The sequence below is a fragment of the Octodon degus genome, unplaced genomic scaffold (assembly GCF_000260255.1).
Source record: "Octodon degus isolate 3935 unplaced genomic scaffold, OctDeg1.0 scaffold00011, whole genome shotgun sequence".
Classification (NCBI taxonomy): Eukaryota; Metazoa; Chordata; class Mammalia; order Rodentia; family Octodontidae; genus Octodon; species Octodon degus.
The window spans coordinates 15,659,507-15,678,872 of record NW_004524587.1 but is presented as its reverse complement, the minus strand read 5'-3'; the positions used below and the strand labels follow the sequence as shown (position 1 = coordinate 15,678,872).

Here is a 19,366-nt window from a genome sequence, read left to right as displayed (position 1 = left end):
AATGAAAGGTCCTTTTCTCCTGTAATTGCAGTGTTCTGGGACACTGAGGCAGGAAGATTGTGAATTTCAGTCTGATTTGGACAAGTGAATTAGTGAGATCATGTGTCAGATCAAAAAAATGAAAAAAGGGGTTAGAAATGTAGCTCAGTGAAATCCACTGGTTCAAGTCCCAGTACCACACAGACATATTCAAAAAGAACATTGCATCTGTCCTTAGGAATGTGAAATGCAAGAAATACTGATGAAGATTAAGGATATCGGGAAATTGGAAACCTCCTCTACTATTGGTGGAAATGAAATTAGTATAGCCATTATGGAAATCATTATTGGGTTCCTCCAAAAACTAAAAGTTGGCTTACAATTTGATCCAGGTATAAAACTCTGAATATATTATGCCAGAATTAAAGTTAGCATAACCACAGACAGGCCAAGTTAGCCTTACTGTAATATTTGTTATAGTACATTTTGTAATAGCTAACTACTATGATGTATCCTAAGTGTCTATCAACAATGAGTGGATAAAGGAAGTGTTTACATACAATAGAATATTGCCCATCCCTAAAGTAGAATGAGCTCACATCATTTGCAAGGAAGTGGATAGAACTGCAGATCATTATGTTAAGTGCCATGAGACGGGCACAGAATGTCCCATATTACATATTTCATGTATTGTGGAAATATGGAGAAAAAGGAGAGATATGAAACAAGGAAGACTAGTAGAGAAGAGGAAGGAAATCAGGAGGAACAAGAAAGGGAATGTGAATGATCACTATATTCTATGCAGGTACAAGTATGCTAAATTGAATCCAATGAGTTGGTTTAACTCATAAGCACTAAAAATGGTTTTTATAACTGGTGTAAGAGACAGAATCTTTCTCATTATTCAAGTGTAGACACTGAGGAGAGTGATATTCAGTGAGATATGCAAACTGCTCAGCTGGGAAGTCCAAGGTCATGAGTTATGGGAGTCCCTCCCCACTGTTCCTGCTGTAATGTGGGGCTCTTTACCTCACTGCTTCAGATTCTAGCCAACTTTGGACTTAGGTATTTTACTACCAAGGATGAGGCAGAAGAACTGCAGTTAAGAGGTCACCACGTCACAACTGTTCACCTCCTCAGGTTCCCGTGGCACTGTCTACTTCTATGAATTCAGGCATCCCCCCAGCTTCCTGAAAAACATCAGGCCACCCCATGTGAAGGCTGACCATGCTGATGAGGTTCCTTTCGTCTTTGGATATTTCTTGTGGGGTAAGAAAGGTGAGTCTCCTTCACATCCAGGAGCAAGGATGGGGCTCTAGTTGGGTCCCTGAGTTGTGACTTGATCCAGAGTCCAGATAAGGAAATTGGGTCCCAAAGAGAGGACAGGAACAGTGCCTGCTATCTTACACTTCAAAAGACTGCACTAGGATGAGAATCCAAGGCCTTGCACTCCACTCAGTGCTCTGTCCTCCGGCTGTGCCCGTCCTGATATGTTGTCAAATTGGGTAAGAAGGGCAGGAGGAACCATCTCAAAGCATATATATATATATATATATATATGACTTACCAGAGTGAAAGGAAGAGGAGACCTTATAGTCCAGCAATGAGACTGGGTCAGTTTGACTAGAGACTAAGATAACAAAGTTTGGGCAAGGGGAGGGCCTGGCTCTAGGGTAGGACAGAAACCCTCATGTCCTGGGTCAGGCTATAGCTGAGTGATGAGATTGGTACATGAGTGTGCAGCAGGGTGAGTATGATGAACATCCATCCAAGACCTGGGCCTTTGTCTTACTTGTCTCTGCAGCTGAGTTTACTGAGGAAGAGGAGCTACTACATAGGAGGATGATGAAGTATTGGGCCAACTTTGCACGAAATGGGTGAGCTGATACCCACTACCTCCATAGTCACATGGTGCATGAACCCATCCGTACACCTCTTTTCTGTGGGGAACTTCTTAGCTTATGGGTGTCCTCAAATCACATGTTAACTCCATGGCAAGGCCAAGAATTATGGGGACACACAGAGGGGCCTTGCCAGTATAGGTCACTCATCTCTGTCCCAGTGACCTGTGTGGGGGGTGCGGTGGGCCACAGTGCTGTGGTTCAGTAACAACCTTCCTCTAAGAGGGATGGACAAAATAGGGCTAGAAGCCCCTGTCTCCCATTAAGGGGCCAATAGTGTGATGTCTTTGTTCTCTGTATCAGGAAATGTTACCCTTATTTCCATGCTTGCCAGCTTAGCTGTTGGTCCTGATATAAATCAAGGCACTCAGGTGGTGCTCACCTAGATTCTGACTGACCTCTCACCCCCTCTTGGGAGGGTATCTTCACAGGAACCCCAATGGTGAGGGCCTGCCCCACTGGCCTGTATTAGACAGTGAGGAGCTGTACCTGCAGCTGGACATTGAGCCTACCGTGGGCCGTGCCCTGAAGGCCTCCAGACTGAAGTTCTGGACAGAGACCCTGCCCCAGAAGATCCAGGAGCTGAAGGGGGCTAAGGAGAATCATGAAGAGCTGTAACTCCCTGTGTGTAGGAGAGAAGGGTGGGCCTGAGTGCACACAGGCCTGCCTCTGCTGCCACATACCCACACACTCACACAACCATTCGTCGACTCTCCTGCCATCGATTCAGCCCTCACTAATGGAGAATCCCCTGCATAATGTTCATTGCCAAGCCTGCCTTGTTCTCCCTCTTATTATTGCATCCCCCAGTGTGATGACTTGCATCTAGATGTCTCTCTCTAGCCTCATGTGGTCATAGCTGGGGCTTTCAAGAGGTGACTAGATCTAGGGTATGTGATGCTGGTATCAAGTAGGTGATGCTGGCATTAATCCATGTATTGGTACTAGGATTAAGGGTACCCTGCCCTGGGTGTGAGCAATTCACCCCTATGGGTGGGTAGCCTGGCTAGGATATAAAGAACAGAAAGGGGGCTTGCTCTGTCACTTGTCACTTGCTGCTGCTGAGCTTGCTGCTTGTTGCCTTCTGCCTGTCCTGAATTGCTTCTCCTCTGTGATTCCCCTCTTCCTCCCAACTATTGCATTGAAACCTCTATAAACTGTAAGCCAAAACAACAAGAAAATTAAGACAGCCAGGGAGCTGTGGATGAATAAGTCCCCGTGGATATCCACCTTCCTCACTGTGGAGGGCCACCTAAGTGACTCTCCTTGGCAATCAAGCAACTGTCTGCATTGTGGCAGAGCCTGACCTTATTTCAATGTATTGACATGTACAGAGCTGGCTAGTTTCCTTATACCTTCAGTTGGCTTTAGGCAATTCATATCAGTGTAGCTGAGCTGCTGGTGATAGTCTTTGAAGACAGCAGGTGTGATTTCCCAGAAACTCCCACCTATTGTTCCTTACTGTAAGCTGGGTCGAGAGGGAGTGAAAAGCCAGTGCTCCAGACTCTCCATCTAGGATCCAGCCTAGAACCTTGAGATGGAAGGTATGACTTCCTGGGGTTGGGAAGATTACACATCAAAGCTGAAACACTGACCCCAAAACAACTGTTACTATCTCAGTTGTGGTAAGCAGAATACTCTTTCTGCATATCTTTCTCTGCATGTTGCAGAGGGGAATGCAGGCTTCCTACCTAGCCCAGCTCACTGCACTCACATACTTCCACCATTCTCACACTCACTCATCCTCAAGCCACTCCTTTCTTCATGAATGAATAGAGCCCAGGTTCAGCAGTGGGTCGAGGCCTTTGTGCCAGATAGCCATCATCATGGCTGGACCTAGCACCCCTCGACTCCCTGTAACTACAAATGTGTCTCAGTGTCTTTTTTCTCACCATGGGTTGCATTGGGTGTGGTAGGCTGGAATGAACTCAAGACATTCCAATAACTTACACATAGGATTACAAATACAAACTTCTTGGACTGAGTGAGATGAAAACCAGGAAGTGCTCTCTGTATCTCACCACCACACTGCATCTGGACCCCTTTTCCTTTGCTTACCTGATCATCATGCCTCTACTCTTGCCTGCAATGAAAGCATTATTTTGGAGAATGTTATCCACACCTGGGTGTCAAAGTTCTTTTCACCTCTCAGTGATTCCATATGTGCTCCTATCTATATAGGCAACAAAAGTCCAGATTTCATAAAGCTAGGCTTTCTGTGTATGTTCAGGCTGAGATAAAACTGCATCTTAAGCTGGGTAGTTTCTAAAGAATACAAATTCATTCCCAGATTAGCAGACTAAGAAGTGGGTGTCAGCATACTAGCAGATTTGACTTGTTCTGTCTCATAGATGGTGCCTTTTCACTGTGACCACACTTGGTAGAAGGGGTAAACAATAACCCTTATCACTACTTACTGTGCCTGTTGGACTTTCAAATTAGAGGTTAGCTTTCAATTTATGAATCTGGTAGTGGTACAAGGTTGAAAGCATATCTAGAGTTTCAAAAGGCAGCCACCAATTTTGACAACTACTGAAAATGTCTCTATCTGTTGTCCACCCATATTAAAGGTTATCTATCATTAAGTTTTCAAGGGGCAAGGGAGATGGCTCAGTAGAATAAGCACTTCCCTGGCAAGCGCAAGGGCCTGAGTTCAATCCCTAGTTCTGCAAAAAAGAAAAAACGTTTTCAAACAACTCACCCACTCATTTAGTTCTGTCCAAAGAAGTTGTAGGCTTTATTATCTTGAGCATTACAACTGGTCACGTCCAGTTGCCCTCGGAGCTTGGGCAAATGTGGGTGGTTGTGGACAGACAGCCAGGCAGGTCCTCAGTGGCTGTCTCCTAAAGTTTTCTGTCATTTTCATGTTTTCTGCAGAAACTACTGGGCCTCACATAAATGATCATTGCAAACCTGTTAAAACATTACTATAATGTGTGCTTTAAAAGTGGTCCCCAGCGAGCCTTGCCGGTCCTGCACCAGGGGTGCGCTGAGACTTGTTCTCCTCACTGGAAAGACTTTTCCAGGCTTGGAATAGCTCAGTTATAGCCCTGCCTGCCTGGCAGTACCACAGGCTCAGCAGTGTCCTTCTGGGTACCTTCTGAAATCAGTGATTCAGGCACATGTTTCTCAGATGGAGAAATGACTTTATGGCATTTATCCATTTGGGCAGAAGTGAGGTTCAGGGAAAGTACTGGAGAAGGGCAGATGAGTAAGAGGGTTGTTATGATTTGCGTCTAGTTGTCACCCCAATGCCTCAGGTAGTCATTGGGATAGCTTGTGGCATTTGTGATTAATTCATGATTCAGTGCTGGGATTAGGGGCGTGAGACACCTGCCCTGGGGCACAGAGCCTGAATACATTGTGGGCTGGGGGGAGAGAGAGAGTCTTGCTAACTTCCCCAATAGCTCCTCCCTTTTGGTTTTTGTTGTTTTACTCCACCATGAACTGCCACCATTTACCTGGTGCCACTCTGCCTTGGAGCCAACTGACTAGACTGAAACTTCCACTAACCTTGAGCTAAATAAATCTTGGGTGTTGAGTATTTTGTCTCAGCAATGAGAGAAAAGTAACTGACATAGGATAGATCTGTGAGATGTGCCAGAGCCAGGTGTGATGGCACATACCTGTCACCCCAGGGCTCTGTAAGGCTGACGCATGAGGATCACAAATTTGAGCCCAGCCTGGGCAACTTAGCACCCTACAGAGACCCTGTCTCATAATAAAAAATTACCAACGATTTAGCTCAGTGCCATGCCTTATATTCAATCTCCAGTACCATAGGGGGCCATAAAGTACTATCAGAGTGTCTAATGTGTTTGCAACAATCCCTCCCTATATAGGGAGGGCACTGGTGTTACACATCCCCAGACCAAGGGTATGGGGGATGGTGAGGAATCTTGAAGGGAAATCAGTCACTATGGTTGCAGGAGGCAAACAGGAGCCTTCAGGATGGGCAGACTCACCTCTCTGCCTGTCAAGTTGTTCCCTTCAGCAGCATGAAAGGTGGTACCCAGCCCCATCTCTGGGACCTCATATGAAATCACCTTAGAGAAGTGCTGTCAGGTTCTGTGATTCCAGTTTCTTTCTCCCTCAAGTTGACAGCTGCAGTGATGCTTGTCATGCAAAAAAGTGAAGTCAGTGACTCCAGATTTGAAGTTTCTGGTGTCTTAAAAACAGCTTCAAAGGATGCTGCAAAGGGCTAAGGCAGAAGGGAGGCAGCCACGCCCATCCTGCTGCCTATTGGGCCCCTGTGCCCTGTGCCCAATCAATGCTACTCCCTTGCAGGCCCAACTTCTCTGGCCCTCCAGGGCCCCACCTCCTTCCTGCTGGGTTCAGACTGACCTGGGCCACACTGCAGGGAGGCTGCCTGTGGGTAAACAGAGTGGAGCTCCAGTAGGACAGAACACATAGGCAAACTGAACATGCTGACAGATTTCCTTTTTATTTTATTGATAAATATCAAGGAGACAGTTTCAAAGCTAGTTAATAGGACAGTTTCAATAATTAATACATTGTACATTGTTATCTTCTTAGTGGTTATGCACAGTACAAGAAGCAGACAGGATAGCCTGTCCAAACACTATTAGTACAAATCTTTTTTCTCATTGAATTAAGCAAAAGTAGTTGTATATCTATCCTATTCTGTATATACAAATACAAAATGGTCCTTCCTTTGTATCCCTTTTGTTTAGTCCTGTCAGAAGTGGGTATTCTATTGGCATCTAAATACTATAGGTGATTGAATTCAGCAGAAAAATCCATCACTGTCCAGCAGTCCATAATAGTAGTGGGTTATCCTCAGAAGTTACTGACTTGAGCCTTTTACAGCTCATCATATTAATATGGTTTTACTTTATATACCTCATTTTTATACTTTTCTGCTGGATTGTTATGATCAAGATAAAACAAGACCTATATAACAAAAAATGTAACTTTTGTATCTGATAAGGTCAGTCACATGCCCTCAGGATTTATCCTGTAACCCTGTACTGCACTTTGTAGATCCTTTGTCAGTGTCAGCCATGTGGATGTCATGGCCATTGCTTGACCAATTTGCTATCTGTGAAAGCCTGAGAGAATGTTTTCTCTCCATGTGGCTCTCCTTAGGCACACTCTACATCATTGATCACATTCTTCTGTAGTTCCATAATCTTGATTAGAAAATTTGGGGCATAACTGAGTTCCATGATGTTACAGTGCAGGTTCTCCTATGTCCTGAGTCTTCACTGACCTTGACTGATTTCCTACTCTGCTGAGGGCTGTAGTCTTAGGACTCTGAATCCTTCTAGCTATGGGCCAATGTGAGAGTCTTGCAGAAGATCACAGGTACTGGGAACACATGTGCAGTATTGTGCAGAAGCCTCAGGCATAAGGGCAGGGGAACTGAGGTGAGAGAGACTTGTCAGGGAAGGAAGAGATGGGAGGTGGCAGTGGACTATATGAGCACTGTGCTCTCCAGATGCCCTAAACCAAGTCATCAGGAAGGACCCTGGAAGCAAGTAGTATCAGAGTTGCCTGAGAACACCCAACACCAAGGAGCAGTCTGGTATGAGTTGTGCAGAGAAGCACAGGACAGGCATGCCCCACATCTTCTGGCAGTGGAGCTGGGATTTCGGTCCTCTCCTTCCTGAATGTATGGTTGTGGCTGTAGCTGCTGATTGCCCTTGGGTGTAACAATAATGAAAGCAGTATCTTCCTCTGGCCTTGGTCTTTGAATGTGACCTCCCATAGCCAGAAAATGGCCCAGGTCCTCTCAAAGGAATTGTAACAGGCATTGAGGGACACAGAAGCCTCTGGGTATCACATCCCAAACATGATCTGAGAGGTTCTTCCCTTGGTGCCCCTCACTAGAGACAAAGTATGGACTGGCTTTTTTTTTTCTTTCTGAGACTATGCATTTTTTTCCATTTTATGTAATTGTATTTTATGTATAATGGGATCCGAGTATATCTCCTACCCTTGCTCATTGCAACCTGCCCCAAAGAATCCTCATTATCTTACCAGCATGGCCTACACTGCTGAACTCCTTCCCTTATCTGCACTTGATTCTACTTCTCAAGCAACCAAGATTTCTAACTGGACGATCTGGCCAACCACCACCAGGGCTCCTGACTAAAGTCTGTGGGTTGGATTTATGTTCATTCAGTAGCACTGAGAAACCATAAGAAGGCATGGATTGGGCCCACTCTTTTGGGGGCATTTAAACATGGGCTCTCAACAATATCATGAAGAACAAATTGTCTATTACATTCTACAAGGAGATAATCTGAGCTTGAGTATCCATCCACCATTTTGATCGCTCTCTCTAGACCCCAGAGCACATCCTCCAACATGCACCACTCTCCTAATCACACCTCTGGACTCCCTCTTCCATTGCACCCCAAATCCACCCACAGCCATGCCAATTCTATCCACATCACAGGCCATCCCTGACCCAAATCCATCTCGTTTCCCAACTGCCTTCCTGCCACATTCCTCACTACTTTTTTGCTTTACAGCTCATATCTTTATTGTTGTTACATCAAATTGGAATACTTCCTGCAGTTCATTTCTGCTAGCTGCAACTCAACAACCGTAAGCTTTTTGCTCTGTCCTGTGCGTCAGTACCACCAGATCCTTACACTTGTTTCACAATTGACACTCAATTCCAACTGACCTTGAAAGGCCAGGGAAGGGAGGGAAGAAGCTGACTTTGATGGACAGGCCAGTAGAGTGGCCATGCTGCAGTGTGGCATGGTTGGTGTAAAGGCCATAGCCACCTTGCTGTCAGGATCACTCACTAACCTGGTGGTGTTGAGGAAGAGTCATCAGGGTCCATGGAAACCTCCAACGCTTAGGGAGGGTCTTTTCTCTCTTGCTTTAGGCAAGTTATTTAGCCTTTATGGGCTTCAGTTTCAATATTCATGAAATGGGCACAAGAATCTCTCCTCCATGTGACTCTCCTTAGGCACACTCTACATCATCGATCTCTTCCCTCACTGGCCCCATAATCTCCTTGATTAGAAAATTTTAAGTTCCATTATTTGAATATTATAGGTGATAGAAAGAAAATTTTGGACACAACTGAATTACATGTTGTTACAGTACAAGTTCTCATATGTCCTGAGTCTTAATTGATCTTGCAAGGCTAAGGCCAAAATGTTGGCTTAAGGAGAGTCACATGGAGAGAAAATATTCTCTCAGGCTTTCACAGAGAGCAAATTGGTCAATTTTTGTGACGCATCCACATGGCTGACACTGATAGAGGATCTACAATCTGAGGCACAGGATCTCAGAATAAATCCTGAGGGGATTTCACTGACCTTATCAGACCCAAAAGCTACAACTCTTGTTGCATAGGTCCTGCTTTATCTTGGTCTTAACCATCCAGCAGAAAAGTATAAAAATGAAGTATAAGAAGTAAAGCCATGCTGTTATGTTGAGCTGTAGGGGACTCCAGTCAACAATTTCTGACATTGCCAGTGAAGCGGAAGACCCAATACTATTATGCACTACTGGACTCTTTTGTAATATTTTGCTGAGTTAACACACCTATAATATTTAAATGACGGAACTAAACAAAAAAGGAGATACAGACAAATGTCCATTTTGTGTCTGTGTATTCAAAATGGTTAGGATAGATATATAGTTACATTCTCTTAATGAATAGAGGGATTTGTTCTAAGTGTTTGTAAATAGGATATAATGTCTGCACCTTGTACAGCAAATAACCACTAGGAAGAGAGTATGCAATGTGTTAACTACTGAAACTGTCCTATCAATTTGATTTGAAACTGTCTCATTGCTATTTGTTTCTCAATAAAATTATGGAGAAAAAAATATAAAATAAAATAAAATGATACAAAAAAGGGTATGTTTGCTAACTATAAAATTCAAAGACAGATCTTTTTTTTTCTTTCAGTCCTTTAAATTAATTACACACTTGGTGTTACACACTTGGCCTTTTTTTTCTTTCTAATGTGGAATAAGACACTATTTAATTTTGTTCTTCTATAGCTAATTTTTTAATGTATGTGATTTAATGAACTCTTTACAATAAGTTTTGGACAATTTCATTTTTGTGTATGTTGGTATGATTTTATTCAAATTTCTTGTGCAGGGGAGATGGCTCAGTGGAATAAGCACTTGCCTGGCAAGTGCAAGGGCCTGAGTTCAATCCCCGGTTCCACAAAAAAAAAAAAAAAAAAAAAAAAGCAAATCAAATTTCTTGTGCAAAAGATTCATTTTTCTTGGAATTGTGATAAGTGCAACTAAATTCAGAAATTTTAAATCTTTAAATATTTATTGCCTACCCCTTTCTACTTTGAGAACACTAATTATATGAATATAAGTTTCTTGATTTTGGCACAGAGTGAATTATTATATGACTAATCTGTACGTTCTTTCTTCTTCGTTTTTATTTTGGGCAATTTTTATTATTATATTCATTTAAGTTTGTAAATAATTTATGTGCAATCTATTATTAATCTCATGCTATATATTCATTTCAGAAATATTTCTCGAAAGTTCATTCCGTTTACAGCTTATATCTTTCACATTTCAATATTCGGCTACAATTTTTAACATGCTATGTAATTATTGATTTTCAATAAAGTTAATAAAAAAAAAAAAGAATCTCTCCTTCAAAGAGTCCCCCTGGGAGTTCACGGGCTGAAAAACGTCACTCTTGTATATAGTGGAATCTGACTGTCCCAGACAAGCTGCGCTTGTCACTGGTAGTAACTCACCTGAACCCTAACTTGCTCTACTACGTTCAATTCTTCTAGTGTCAGCGGATGCTCCGGGTCATTGATAGAGCGAATAAGATGTGTCAAATGAAGGAAAAAGGACTTTCCGTTTTTCTCCACTCAGAACCCTCGGCCAGGAATGCCCGTCCGGGATACTCCTCCACCAACTGCTGGACTTTACAGCTCCTTCCCAAGGACCCGAGAATCCGCCCCGACCCAGCAGCAGTGGATATCAAAAATCTCGCGCGCGTCTATGCTGTCCGGAACCTGCTCGTCCTCCTCGCCCGCCGTCACAGGCCGCTCCCCAGAACGCTCATAGATGAGGGGGTTAGCGTTCTCCAGAAGCCCACCGCCCACCCCGCCTCCACCGCCGCCAAAGTCCACCATCCTCGAGCCACAGTCCACAACAGTTTCCATATACTTCCGCTCCAACCAGCACAAATCCTGGGAACAGGAAGAGGCGTGGCCTTCTACGGGATCTCGCTAGGGACAATTTGCTCTGCCATCCCTCAGGCCCGAGTTTGACGGAATCAGTAGTTTTAGCTTGTAGACTGACTACTGGCGTTCAGGATAATGAGAAGAACAGCTGTTAATAGAGCAGGACACTCTGTGTATTATCTTTTTCTCAAAACCGATCAGTAGGACAGTTTTAATAAGAAATACATTGCACATTGTTGTCTCAGTGGTTATTCATTATACAAGATGCAGACATGATATCCTGTCCACAAACACTATTAGAACAAATCTTATTCGTTGAATTAAGAGAATGTAGCTGTATATCTATCCTAACTAGTTTGAATATACAGATACAAAATGGTCATTCATTTGCGTCCCCTCTTTTTCCCTATAGTTTTATTGAGACACAAATAGCAATGAGACAGTTTCAAATCAAATTGGTAGGACAGTTTCAATAATTAACACATTGCATGCTCTCTTATATTTAATAATATATACAAACTGCAGAATCCCTCTTGTGGATTTATTTGCTCCAAAAACTTTTGTTCTCATCCACTGCTGGTAGGATTGCAGGTAGAAACAATTTTTTTAGAGGGTAATTCAGTAATATACATGATAAACTTCAAAATGTGTATAACTTCTATATTAATAATTTCAACTTAGAAAAGTTAGTCTATAAAATAAAGATGTATACTAAGATTCAGCTGGAGTATGTTCATAATAGTTTTGTTTATAATGGAACAACCTGTAAACAATTTAACAGGGTAAATATGTTTTGATACTGATGTGATACAATAGCATGTAGTCATTAAATAATGTTTTAGAAATATATTTGTTAACATGGAAAAAAATTCCTGAGATACTTTTAAATAAAATGGAGATGACAGAATAGTATGTATTGTATAGTCTCCTTTTGTAAAACAAATGGATATGTGCCTAGAAAAACATTTGAGGTAAAATATATCAAAATGTTAAAAGAATTTAATGTTGGAGGCTTTTATAAATGTCCTCCCCCCATTTTTCCCTTTTTTTCAATAAACACTTTTATGTTAAAAAAAAAAAAAAGGATAATGAGAAGGAACTCCCGTGATGCTGCGCCTTGGGGGCCCAATGGGAACAGATATATTGAGACCAAGGCCAGTTGTCCTAGGACACTTAGGAGCGGTGGAGAAATCTGTGGTTAAGTCCCACACCCAGGTCTCCAGGAAGTCAGGCAGAGCAGGCACTCAGATGTCCAGGCTGGCTTCCCTCTATCCTGGCAGGGTTCTCTGTATTTTGGAATGCCCTAGTGATTTCCTGCCTGCCCTGTAGAACAATAGGCCTGGGGATCAGCTTTCAGGAGCATGATTCTTGATCCAGTATGTACTTTTCACTTATTTGTTAGGTGGATAAGTGAAAATGAGGACTACCTCAACTAGAGAAAGGGCAGTGAAACCCTTTCCCTGCTCCTACCTGGGTGGCTCACTAAGACGTGCCACATTCACCTGTGTATTTCAAAAGTAGGTTAGAGACTGAAAGAGAAGGAAAAACATTCACTCCCAGAGTTTGGACAGTAAGGGAGGACAGACTTCTGAAGTGACACCCAGGATGATATATAGTTTTAGTCCCAATGTGGAATCCATGGAGGAGCTGTCAGGATGATGAACACAATCACAACTCCATGCCTAGTCTAAGCCATTCTAGTCTCCACAGCAAAATTTGGTTTCCCCCATCCTTGGAATATCTTAGCCCACAACTCTTTAAGCAGCACTCATGAGTTTTCCACTTATGGTATCTTGCTCTCTCCTCTTCACCCTCAATATTCTTCCAGCTGTGACTGCAAAGACAATAGGTATAGTGACTTCAGTTATGAGAAGAGGACTTCCTGGTAGCTCAAAAGGACTTCAGAGGACAAGAGATATCTTTGAGGAAGTGAGAAAAAGCCTAAGCAAGGGAGGTGGCTATGCTCCTCCTTCTGCCTCCTGGCTCCCTGTAGTTCTGCCTACCTCATTTGTGCTCTCTACCTTGCCCTGCCTACTCTGTTCTCCACCTACTCCCTGCCAAGTTTGAATTGCAGCCAGAGCCAGTCCATTCTTCTGTTTCTTGTTTGCGAAACACAGCTCCTTCCATAGCAGAACAGAAACTAGACTGCAAATAGACATGTGGATGGACAATTTTCCTGCCTGGCTGAACTCTGTGGTCTGTGGACTCCTGCTTTTCTTCATCTGTGGCCAGGGTAAGATCCCCGTAGGGGGTGGTAGGGACTGTGTCTCATCTGCAAAGTGCAGAGGTAGAGCCTGAGAATATGGAAGCAAAGTTCCAGGGAGGGAGGAGCTTGTGGAAATGTCAAACTACAGTGTGGGAATCCAGTGCCTCCTGACCACCCCCCAAAATGGCAAGTGCTCAAGGTTGGCATTGAGAGAGTAGAATTTGTTAGAGTTAAGGACATGCAGCACTTCAGAGGGAATCCAGCCTGAGGGCTATGAGGAGTACTGGAGAGTTAGGTCAGAAGCCTCCTGGTAAGGATCTGGAATTCTGGGCATTTCAGTGCAAATGTAGCTATGGCTATAGCTGATGCTGGCCTTCAAGTGTAACAATAATGACAGTAGTTGCTTCCTGAAGGCACTGGGTTTTAAGCATGATGCCACCTCTGCCAGAGGCTACCCTGGAATCTTCTGAAGGTGCCTCAGGCAAATTTACTAGCTCTGAAAAGCACAAGCCACTGGGTACCACATCTCAAAGCTGAGCTGAGAGCTCTGGGTTCCTTTTATTCCATATCCCAACCTTGGGCAAATGTATGGCTTGGCTTTCAGGGTAAAGGTGATGTGCTTTTCACCTTCCAGATAGTCCCCAGGTTCTTATCAGGAGCTGATACCATATGGCTGCATGTGCAGGGTGAAACTGTGGCCTTTGACCCTGTCGCTCAAAGCCTCCTGATTTAGGACCTGGCAGCCTGCCTTTTTCCTTTTCCATTACAGTCTGTCCAGGAGCCACCTCTCAACTCTGCCCTAGGGCAACACCCTGCTAGATTCCTTTCTTACCTGCTAATGACCAGGCTCTTGGTGGGCACCAAAACTTCTAGGCTTGAAGACTAGCTAAATCTCTTTGACGGCTCCTTTGTAAATAATCTTTTGGCTTGGATTTATATTCAGTATTGTTGAGGAGCAATAAAGGGGTACATGGTTGAGGTCCACCTCATACTCACTGATTCAGACCTGCTGGCTCCTCCAAAGAGAACATCAAGTCATAGAGTCTTACACGCTGTGCCCAGAACTCTATGTAAGATGTGTGTATCCAATCTCCCAACTGGCACATTGCATCAGGTTTTGTCTTGTGTTGTAACAAATATCAGATATCAGTGTCTGGCAGCCACAGTTAATTATAAGGACAGAGATGTCATTTCAAAAGGTGTTGGTAAGTGGCACATTACCAAGGAGAGAAGTGTACCTTTGGAGTTGGTAAGATGTTGCTAAACTGTCCTTTCTGGTGCCTGTAAGTGGCTGCCACCCTTTTTATTGTATTTGGTAGAGAGTCTCACTGTGCAGCTCGGACACATAGTGCTCCTCCTGTTCTTGGCTGATCAGCACTGGGATTATAGGCATGTACTTCCATGCCTGGCCTTGCTACCCTGTGTATAGCTGCTCCATGTGTCATCAGACTTACTGATTCTTGTGGCCCTGATAGGGGTGGATGGGAGTATTAACTCTCCATAATGTTCAGTGCTGTTTAACTTTTTGTGTGGATTTTGCCCCAGAGGAAGAACCTGAGATAGCAGGAGGGAGGTGGCCCCTGGTGGAGATGACAGCTGCAGGGGAGCATGCATGGATGCCTCCCTACATGACTGAAACATCCTCACACCCTGAAGCACAGATAGGTTTGGGGTGACTGAGTGGTGCACAGCATTGATTGGCCTCCTATAAGGGAGAGAAGAGAGCTAACGAACACTATGTGTCCATCATCTATTTTCAACAATAATGGGCATTTGGACTTCCTCATTTTGTCCTCTGAACCATTAGGTGGTAGGTTGTTTCCTTTCCTCCAGACCCCTGCCAGAGGTAGATGGACTTATGGTTTGGTCACAAGTGCATCTCTTTCTCATAGCTTTCCTCATCCTATGCCTTTTAGTATGGAGGTGTGGAGAAGTGTTTTCTTCAGGTATGCTTCCTCAAGCAGGAGACCTTTAAGGATGGGAGACTTTTTAATAGAATCCTCCCAGTGTCACACAGGACCTGGCAGAGTTAGGACAGAGAAATCTCTTACCCATAAATGCATAAGAACTTTGATGGAGGATCCTATGACACCCTAAGGTTCTTTTGGGTAAGTTGGAGTCAGGCCCAGTGATGGTGATGGTGTAGTATGGAAGGAGAATATAACAGCCAAAATGTGTCTGAAGCACATTTTTGCAGATCAGCATCCCTAGCAATGCTGAGCTGAGAGTGACAAAGAGGTAGCAGTAACCACTGTGTGAGGCAGCTAAATGGGGACATCCAGCCCTGATGTGCATCTCTCTGCCCACAGCTCAGGACACGGCCAGCCCCATCCGGACCACAAACACAGGACAGGTGCGCGGCAGCCTTGTGCATGTGAAGGGCACCAATTTGGAGGTCCACACTTTCCTGGGAATTCCTTTTGCCAAGCCACCTCTAGGACCTTTGCGGTTTGCACCCCCTGAAGCTGCTGAGCCCTGGAGTGGTGTGAGGGATGCCTCCTCCCACCCTGCTATGTAAGCTCTCTGGGGAATGAGAGAAACTCAGGCTCTTGGAGGGATAGTGGGCTGAGTTTCTTTTACCCCAATTGTACAACCAGTTTCCTCTGTATTGAGTGCTCTGGGATCCAGAGGGTAGAGGAGATATGTTGGAGTCAGCTCAGGCATTGGAAACCTACAGTATTAGGTTGTGAAGAGAGGGACAGGGACATATTTCTTTCTAGTGTGGAGTTATGCTATGTGTTCTATGGCATGGAGGAGATCTCTTGAAGAGTTTTAAGTTAATCTGTGAATCTTGGAAGAACCTCTGATCCCTCAGCAGAGACAATCTGTATCTTAGGAGGGCAGTAATGTTAACCCCTGTGGAGAATCCACCTTTTATAGGCACTGTACCAACTGACAGGATGAGTTGCCACAGTGGTTTTGACTACAACAGGCTTGGATTAACTGTGTGTCATTGTCATCAGGTGTCCACAAGATTCTTTCCTAAGTAGTCCAGAGAGTATGAAGGTGTTCAATGTGACCCCACTCCCTACCCCCATGTCTGAAGACTGCCTGTACCTCAACATCTACACACCTGCCCATGTCCGTGAGGGATCTAGCCTGCCTGTAAGTATGTAACCATGGTCAGATTGGGTAGGGAGGACATTACCTCTCCAAGATTAGAAGGTGGCTAAAGATGTGGCTTAATGATAGACATTTGCCTATCAAGCACAAATTTTTAGGTTCAAGTTCATGCACTACAAAATTAAACAAAACTGAAGAAGAATATAATAAAATTGGACATAATTAACTGGGTTCTCTTGCAATGTGGACCCTGTTATGAAGCCTTCTGCTATGGAGACCAAAAAGTGCTTGTCAGTCACATTGGGTAACTGACTGCTAGGCATTAAATCAAGAGTCCTATCTGATAGCAGAGATCGGATATCTTGGTGCCCAAGAGCTCCACTTTGAAATTATCCAAGAATGCAGCTGTAGTGTTTCTCTTTTGCCAAGGAAATAGTATTTTTATTAGTATTTATGCAGGACAGTATCAGATAATCCTCCTTATTTTCCATTGTCAAGGGATCTGAGAGTAATAGATCCAGGCTTGGATTCATGTGGTTGACCTAAAAGTAAGAAAGCCTGGTTGGCATGATTGAAATTGGGTCTGTATCCCTTGCCTCAGGTATGTTGTCTTACTAGAGTCCTGTGCAGTAGTTAATAGAGCCTAGGCAGTGGATAGTGTATGAGAAGGCCAGGTGCTGTTTGGATTGGGCAGAAGTCTCATGGTCTCTCTACTTCCCCAGGTGATGGTATGGATCCATGGTGGTGCGCTGACTGTAGGCATGGCCTCTATGTTTGATGGCTCCATTCTGGCAGCTTCTGAGAATGTGGTGGTGGTCATAATCCAGTACCGCCTTGGTGTGCTGGGCTTCTTCAGGTGAGCCTGGGCAGTGGTGCTGGGAAATAAGACTGAGAAGAACCAGAGCGGGCCTGTGACCCCTGTGCCTGTCACTTCTCAGCACTGGAGACCAACATGCCTCTGGCAACTGGGGCTACCTGGACCAAGTGGCCGCCCTACGCTGGGTACAGCAGAATATTGCTCACTTTGGAGGCAACCCTGACCGTGTCACCATTTTTGGCGAGTCAGCAGGTGGCATAAGCGTGTCCTCGCTTGTCTTATCCCCCATGTCCCGAGGACTCTTCCACGGTGCCATCATGGAGAGTGGGGTAGCCCTGGTAACTGGTTTCTTCTCTATCTCATCTGAAGGCATCTCCAGAGTGAGTACCCTCAACCAATGCTGTGCAGGACCCCTCTTCTTCCCTCAGCTTCAGAGCCTCTGGTGGATAGTCATTCAGTGGGAACAGTGTGGGCAGTTGAGATGGCCTGGGAATTGCAGCCTTGCTAGGGATGCTGAGATCCTCAAAGTGAGAATCTCAATAGATCTACCTCTACATCTGAGTTTTTTCTGTGGTTAGCAAAGGTAACTCATGGGACACCTATTGTGGAACCATGGAAACAAATGTGATGGCCCCTTTAGCTGAGATTTCTGATCAGCAGGGAAGATAGAAGTGTTTTATACTGGCAGCAACTCATACAGGGTATCCTGTGAAATTGGGGTTACCTGCATGCAATGAGTCCTCTTCCTGCCTGCAAGAATGAGCCAGCCCCTGCCTGAACTAATTTCAGAGAGTGGCCAACCTTTCTGGATGTGGGAATGCTGACTCAGAGGCCATGGTGAGATGCCTACGTGGCAAGAGTGTAGAAGACACTGTGGCTATTACAAAGGTTAGTTCTCAGATGTGAGTGAAGGCAGATCTTTGTCTGAGTGTGGGAGTCTTTTACTCTGCTCATAACTACATCTGCACGCATTGCTGTCTACACAGACCTGAGTGGAAAATGTGCACGAAGATGTGCTGTGTGAATAGTGGGATTTCTAGGGGATGAACATCCTATGGCGAGTTAAGAGGTGCTGGAAAGAAGTCACTGAGCCTTGCAAAATATCTGACCTCAAAAGAAAAAATCTGAATGCTAACCTTGATCCCTGACTTGAATGTCCCCTTAGTCCTTGGAGATCATTCCTGCTGTAGTGGATGGGGTCTTCCTGCCCAGGCACCCCCAGGAGCTTCTGGCCTCTGCTGACTTTAAACCTGTCCCCAGCATCATTGGTGTCAATAATGATGAGTTTGGCTGGAGCGTCCCCTTGGTAAGGCTGAGTTCCTACCCATCAGTACATTGAGGTGTACATTTGTTATGCGGGGTCTTCTGGGTTACACAGGTATATACTGATCTAACATTTAGCTCTATACTATTTCTCCTCGACCCAGTTTTTTGATATCCAGGAGAAAATGAACAGAGAGGCTCTGCGGGCTGCTCTGCAAAGCATGGCAACACAGATGGTGAGGATCGCTGCTCCTACCCCAACGATATGGCACCCTCACATTCATCCCATGCAGCTGTCTCATCAAAATAAACTGAGCCACACATTTGGTTCTAGGTGGGCTCATCTTAAGAGTTATCTATTTCTCACCATCCCAACTCCATGGCCCATCAGCTGTTCTCCCACCCCAAGCTCCCTCCCACGTCTAGAAACATGTCTATCCTGATTCTCCATGATCTTCCTGAGGTAGATGTTGCCTGCTGAGTTCAGTGACCTAGTGATGGAAGAGTATGTGGGAGACAATGAGGACCCCAAGACCCTGCAATTCCAGTTCCATGAGATGATGGCAGATTCCATGTTTGTGATTCCTGCACTGAAAGTAGCACATTTTCATCGTGAGTATGCCTGTAACTGAGCTCTCACTGCCTTGGCATGAGCTCAGAACAGTGTCCCTGGTGAAGTCTGTAGAGCCCAGGTCTGATCTCCAATTTATTTGTCCAAGGTTGTGAGTTGTGAAAGTCCCTCTGGTGCCAGGTTCTTGATGTCTCTCGTGTCAGTAAATATTTGTGGTTAAATCTCAAGCAAGAAGAATAACTCTGGAGGGTCACAATTCCTGATTTAACATATACAAAGCTATAATAACAAAAATATGGTAACAATGCACCATAGATCCATACACCAATGGACTAGAACAGGAAATAACATAAAAAACCATAAACAACTACATCTATGTGAGTCTTTGGAAAGAAGTCA

At 44.4% G+C, this 19,366-nt stretch overlaps 1 protein-coding gene and 1 long non-coding RNA gene across 6 annotated transcripts in view; one reads left to right on the top strand and one right to left on the bottom strand.

The window, feature by feature from the left end:
• LOC101581730 (cocaine esterase-like) overlaps window positions 1-19,366 on the top strand; it is a 321,818-nt gene that overhangs the window by 7,854 nt on the left and 294,598 nt on the right. Inside the window, exons 1-9 of one of the 5 annotated variants that reach the window (XM_023709254.1) lie at window positions 13,054-13,280; window positions 15,563-15,767; window positions 16,217-16,358; window positions 17,039-17,172; window positions 17,255-17,513; window positions 17,923-18,021; window positions 18,299-18,439; window positions 18,561-18,632; window positions 18,864-19,008. The exons of 2 other annotated variants lie outside the window; for them this stretch is intronic. In XM_023709254.1, coding sequence (XP_023565022.1) covers window positions 13,205-13,280; window positions 15,563-15,767; window positions 16,217-16,358; window positions 17,039-17,172; window positions 17,255-17,513; window positions 17,923-18,021; window positions 18,299-18,439; window positions 18,561-18,632; window positions 18,864-19,008 — 1,273 coding nt within the window. In that variant the 5' untranslated portion in view covers window positions 13,054-13,204. Of the gene's footprint in view, window positions 1-1,119; window positions 1,258-1,783; window positions 1,857-2,311; window positions 2,541-13,053; window positions 13,281-15,562; window positions 15,768-16,216; window positions 16,359-17,038; window positions 17,173-17,254; window positions 17,514-17,922; window positions 18,022-18,298; window positions 18,440-18,560; window positions 18,633-18,863; window positions 19,009-19,366 lie in introns of those variants that run through there. 2 more of the 5 variants (XM_023709255.1, XM_004625902.2) reach the window with 2 other exon arrangements.
• On the bottom strand, window positions 5,969-10,829 carry LOC111815078. Its single transcript, XR_002819883.1, has 2 exons — window positions 10,610-10,829; window positions 5,969-5,995 (listed from the first exon to the last, which is right to left on the bottom strand). It is a non-coding gene; the product is annotated as an uncharacterized LOC111815078 (long non-coding RNA).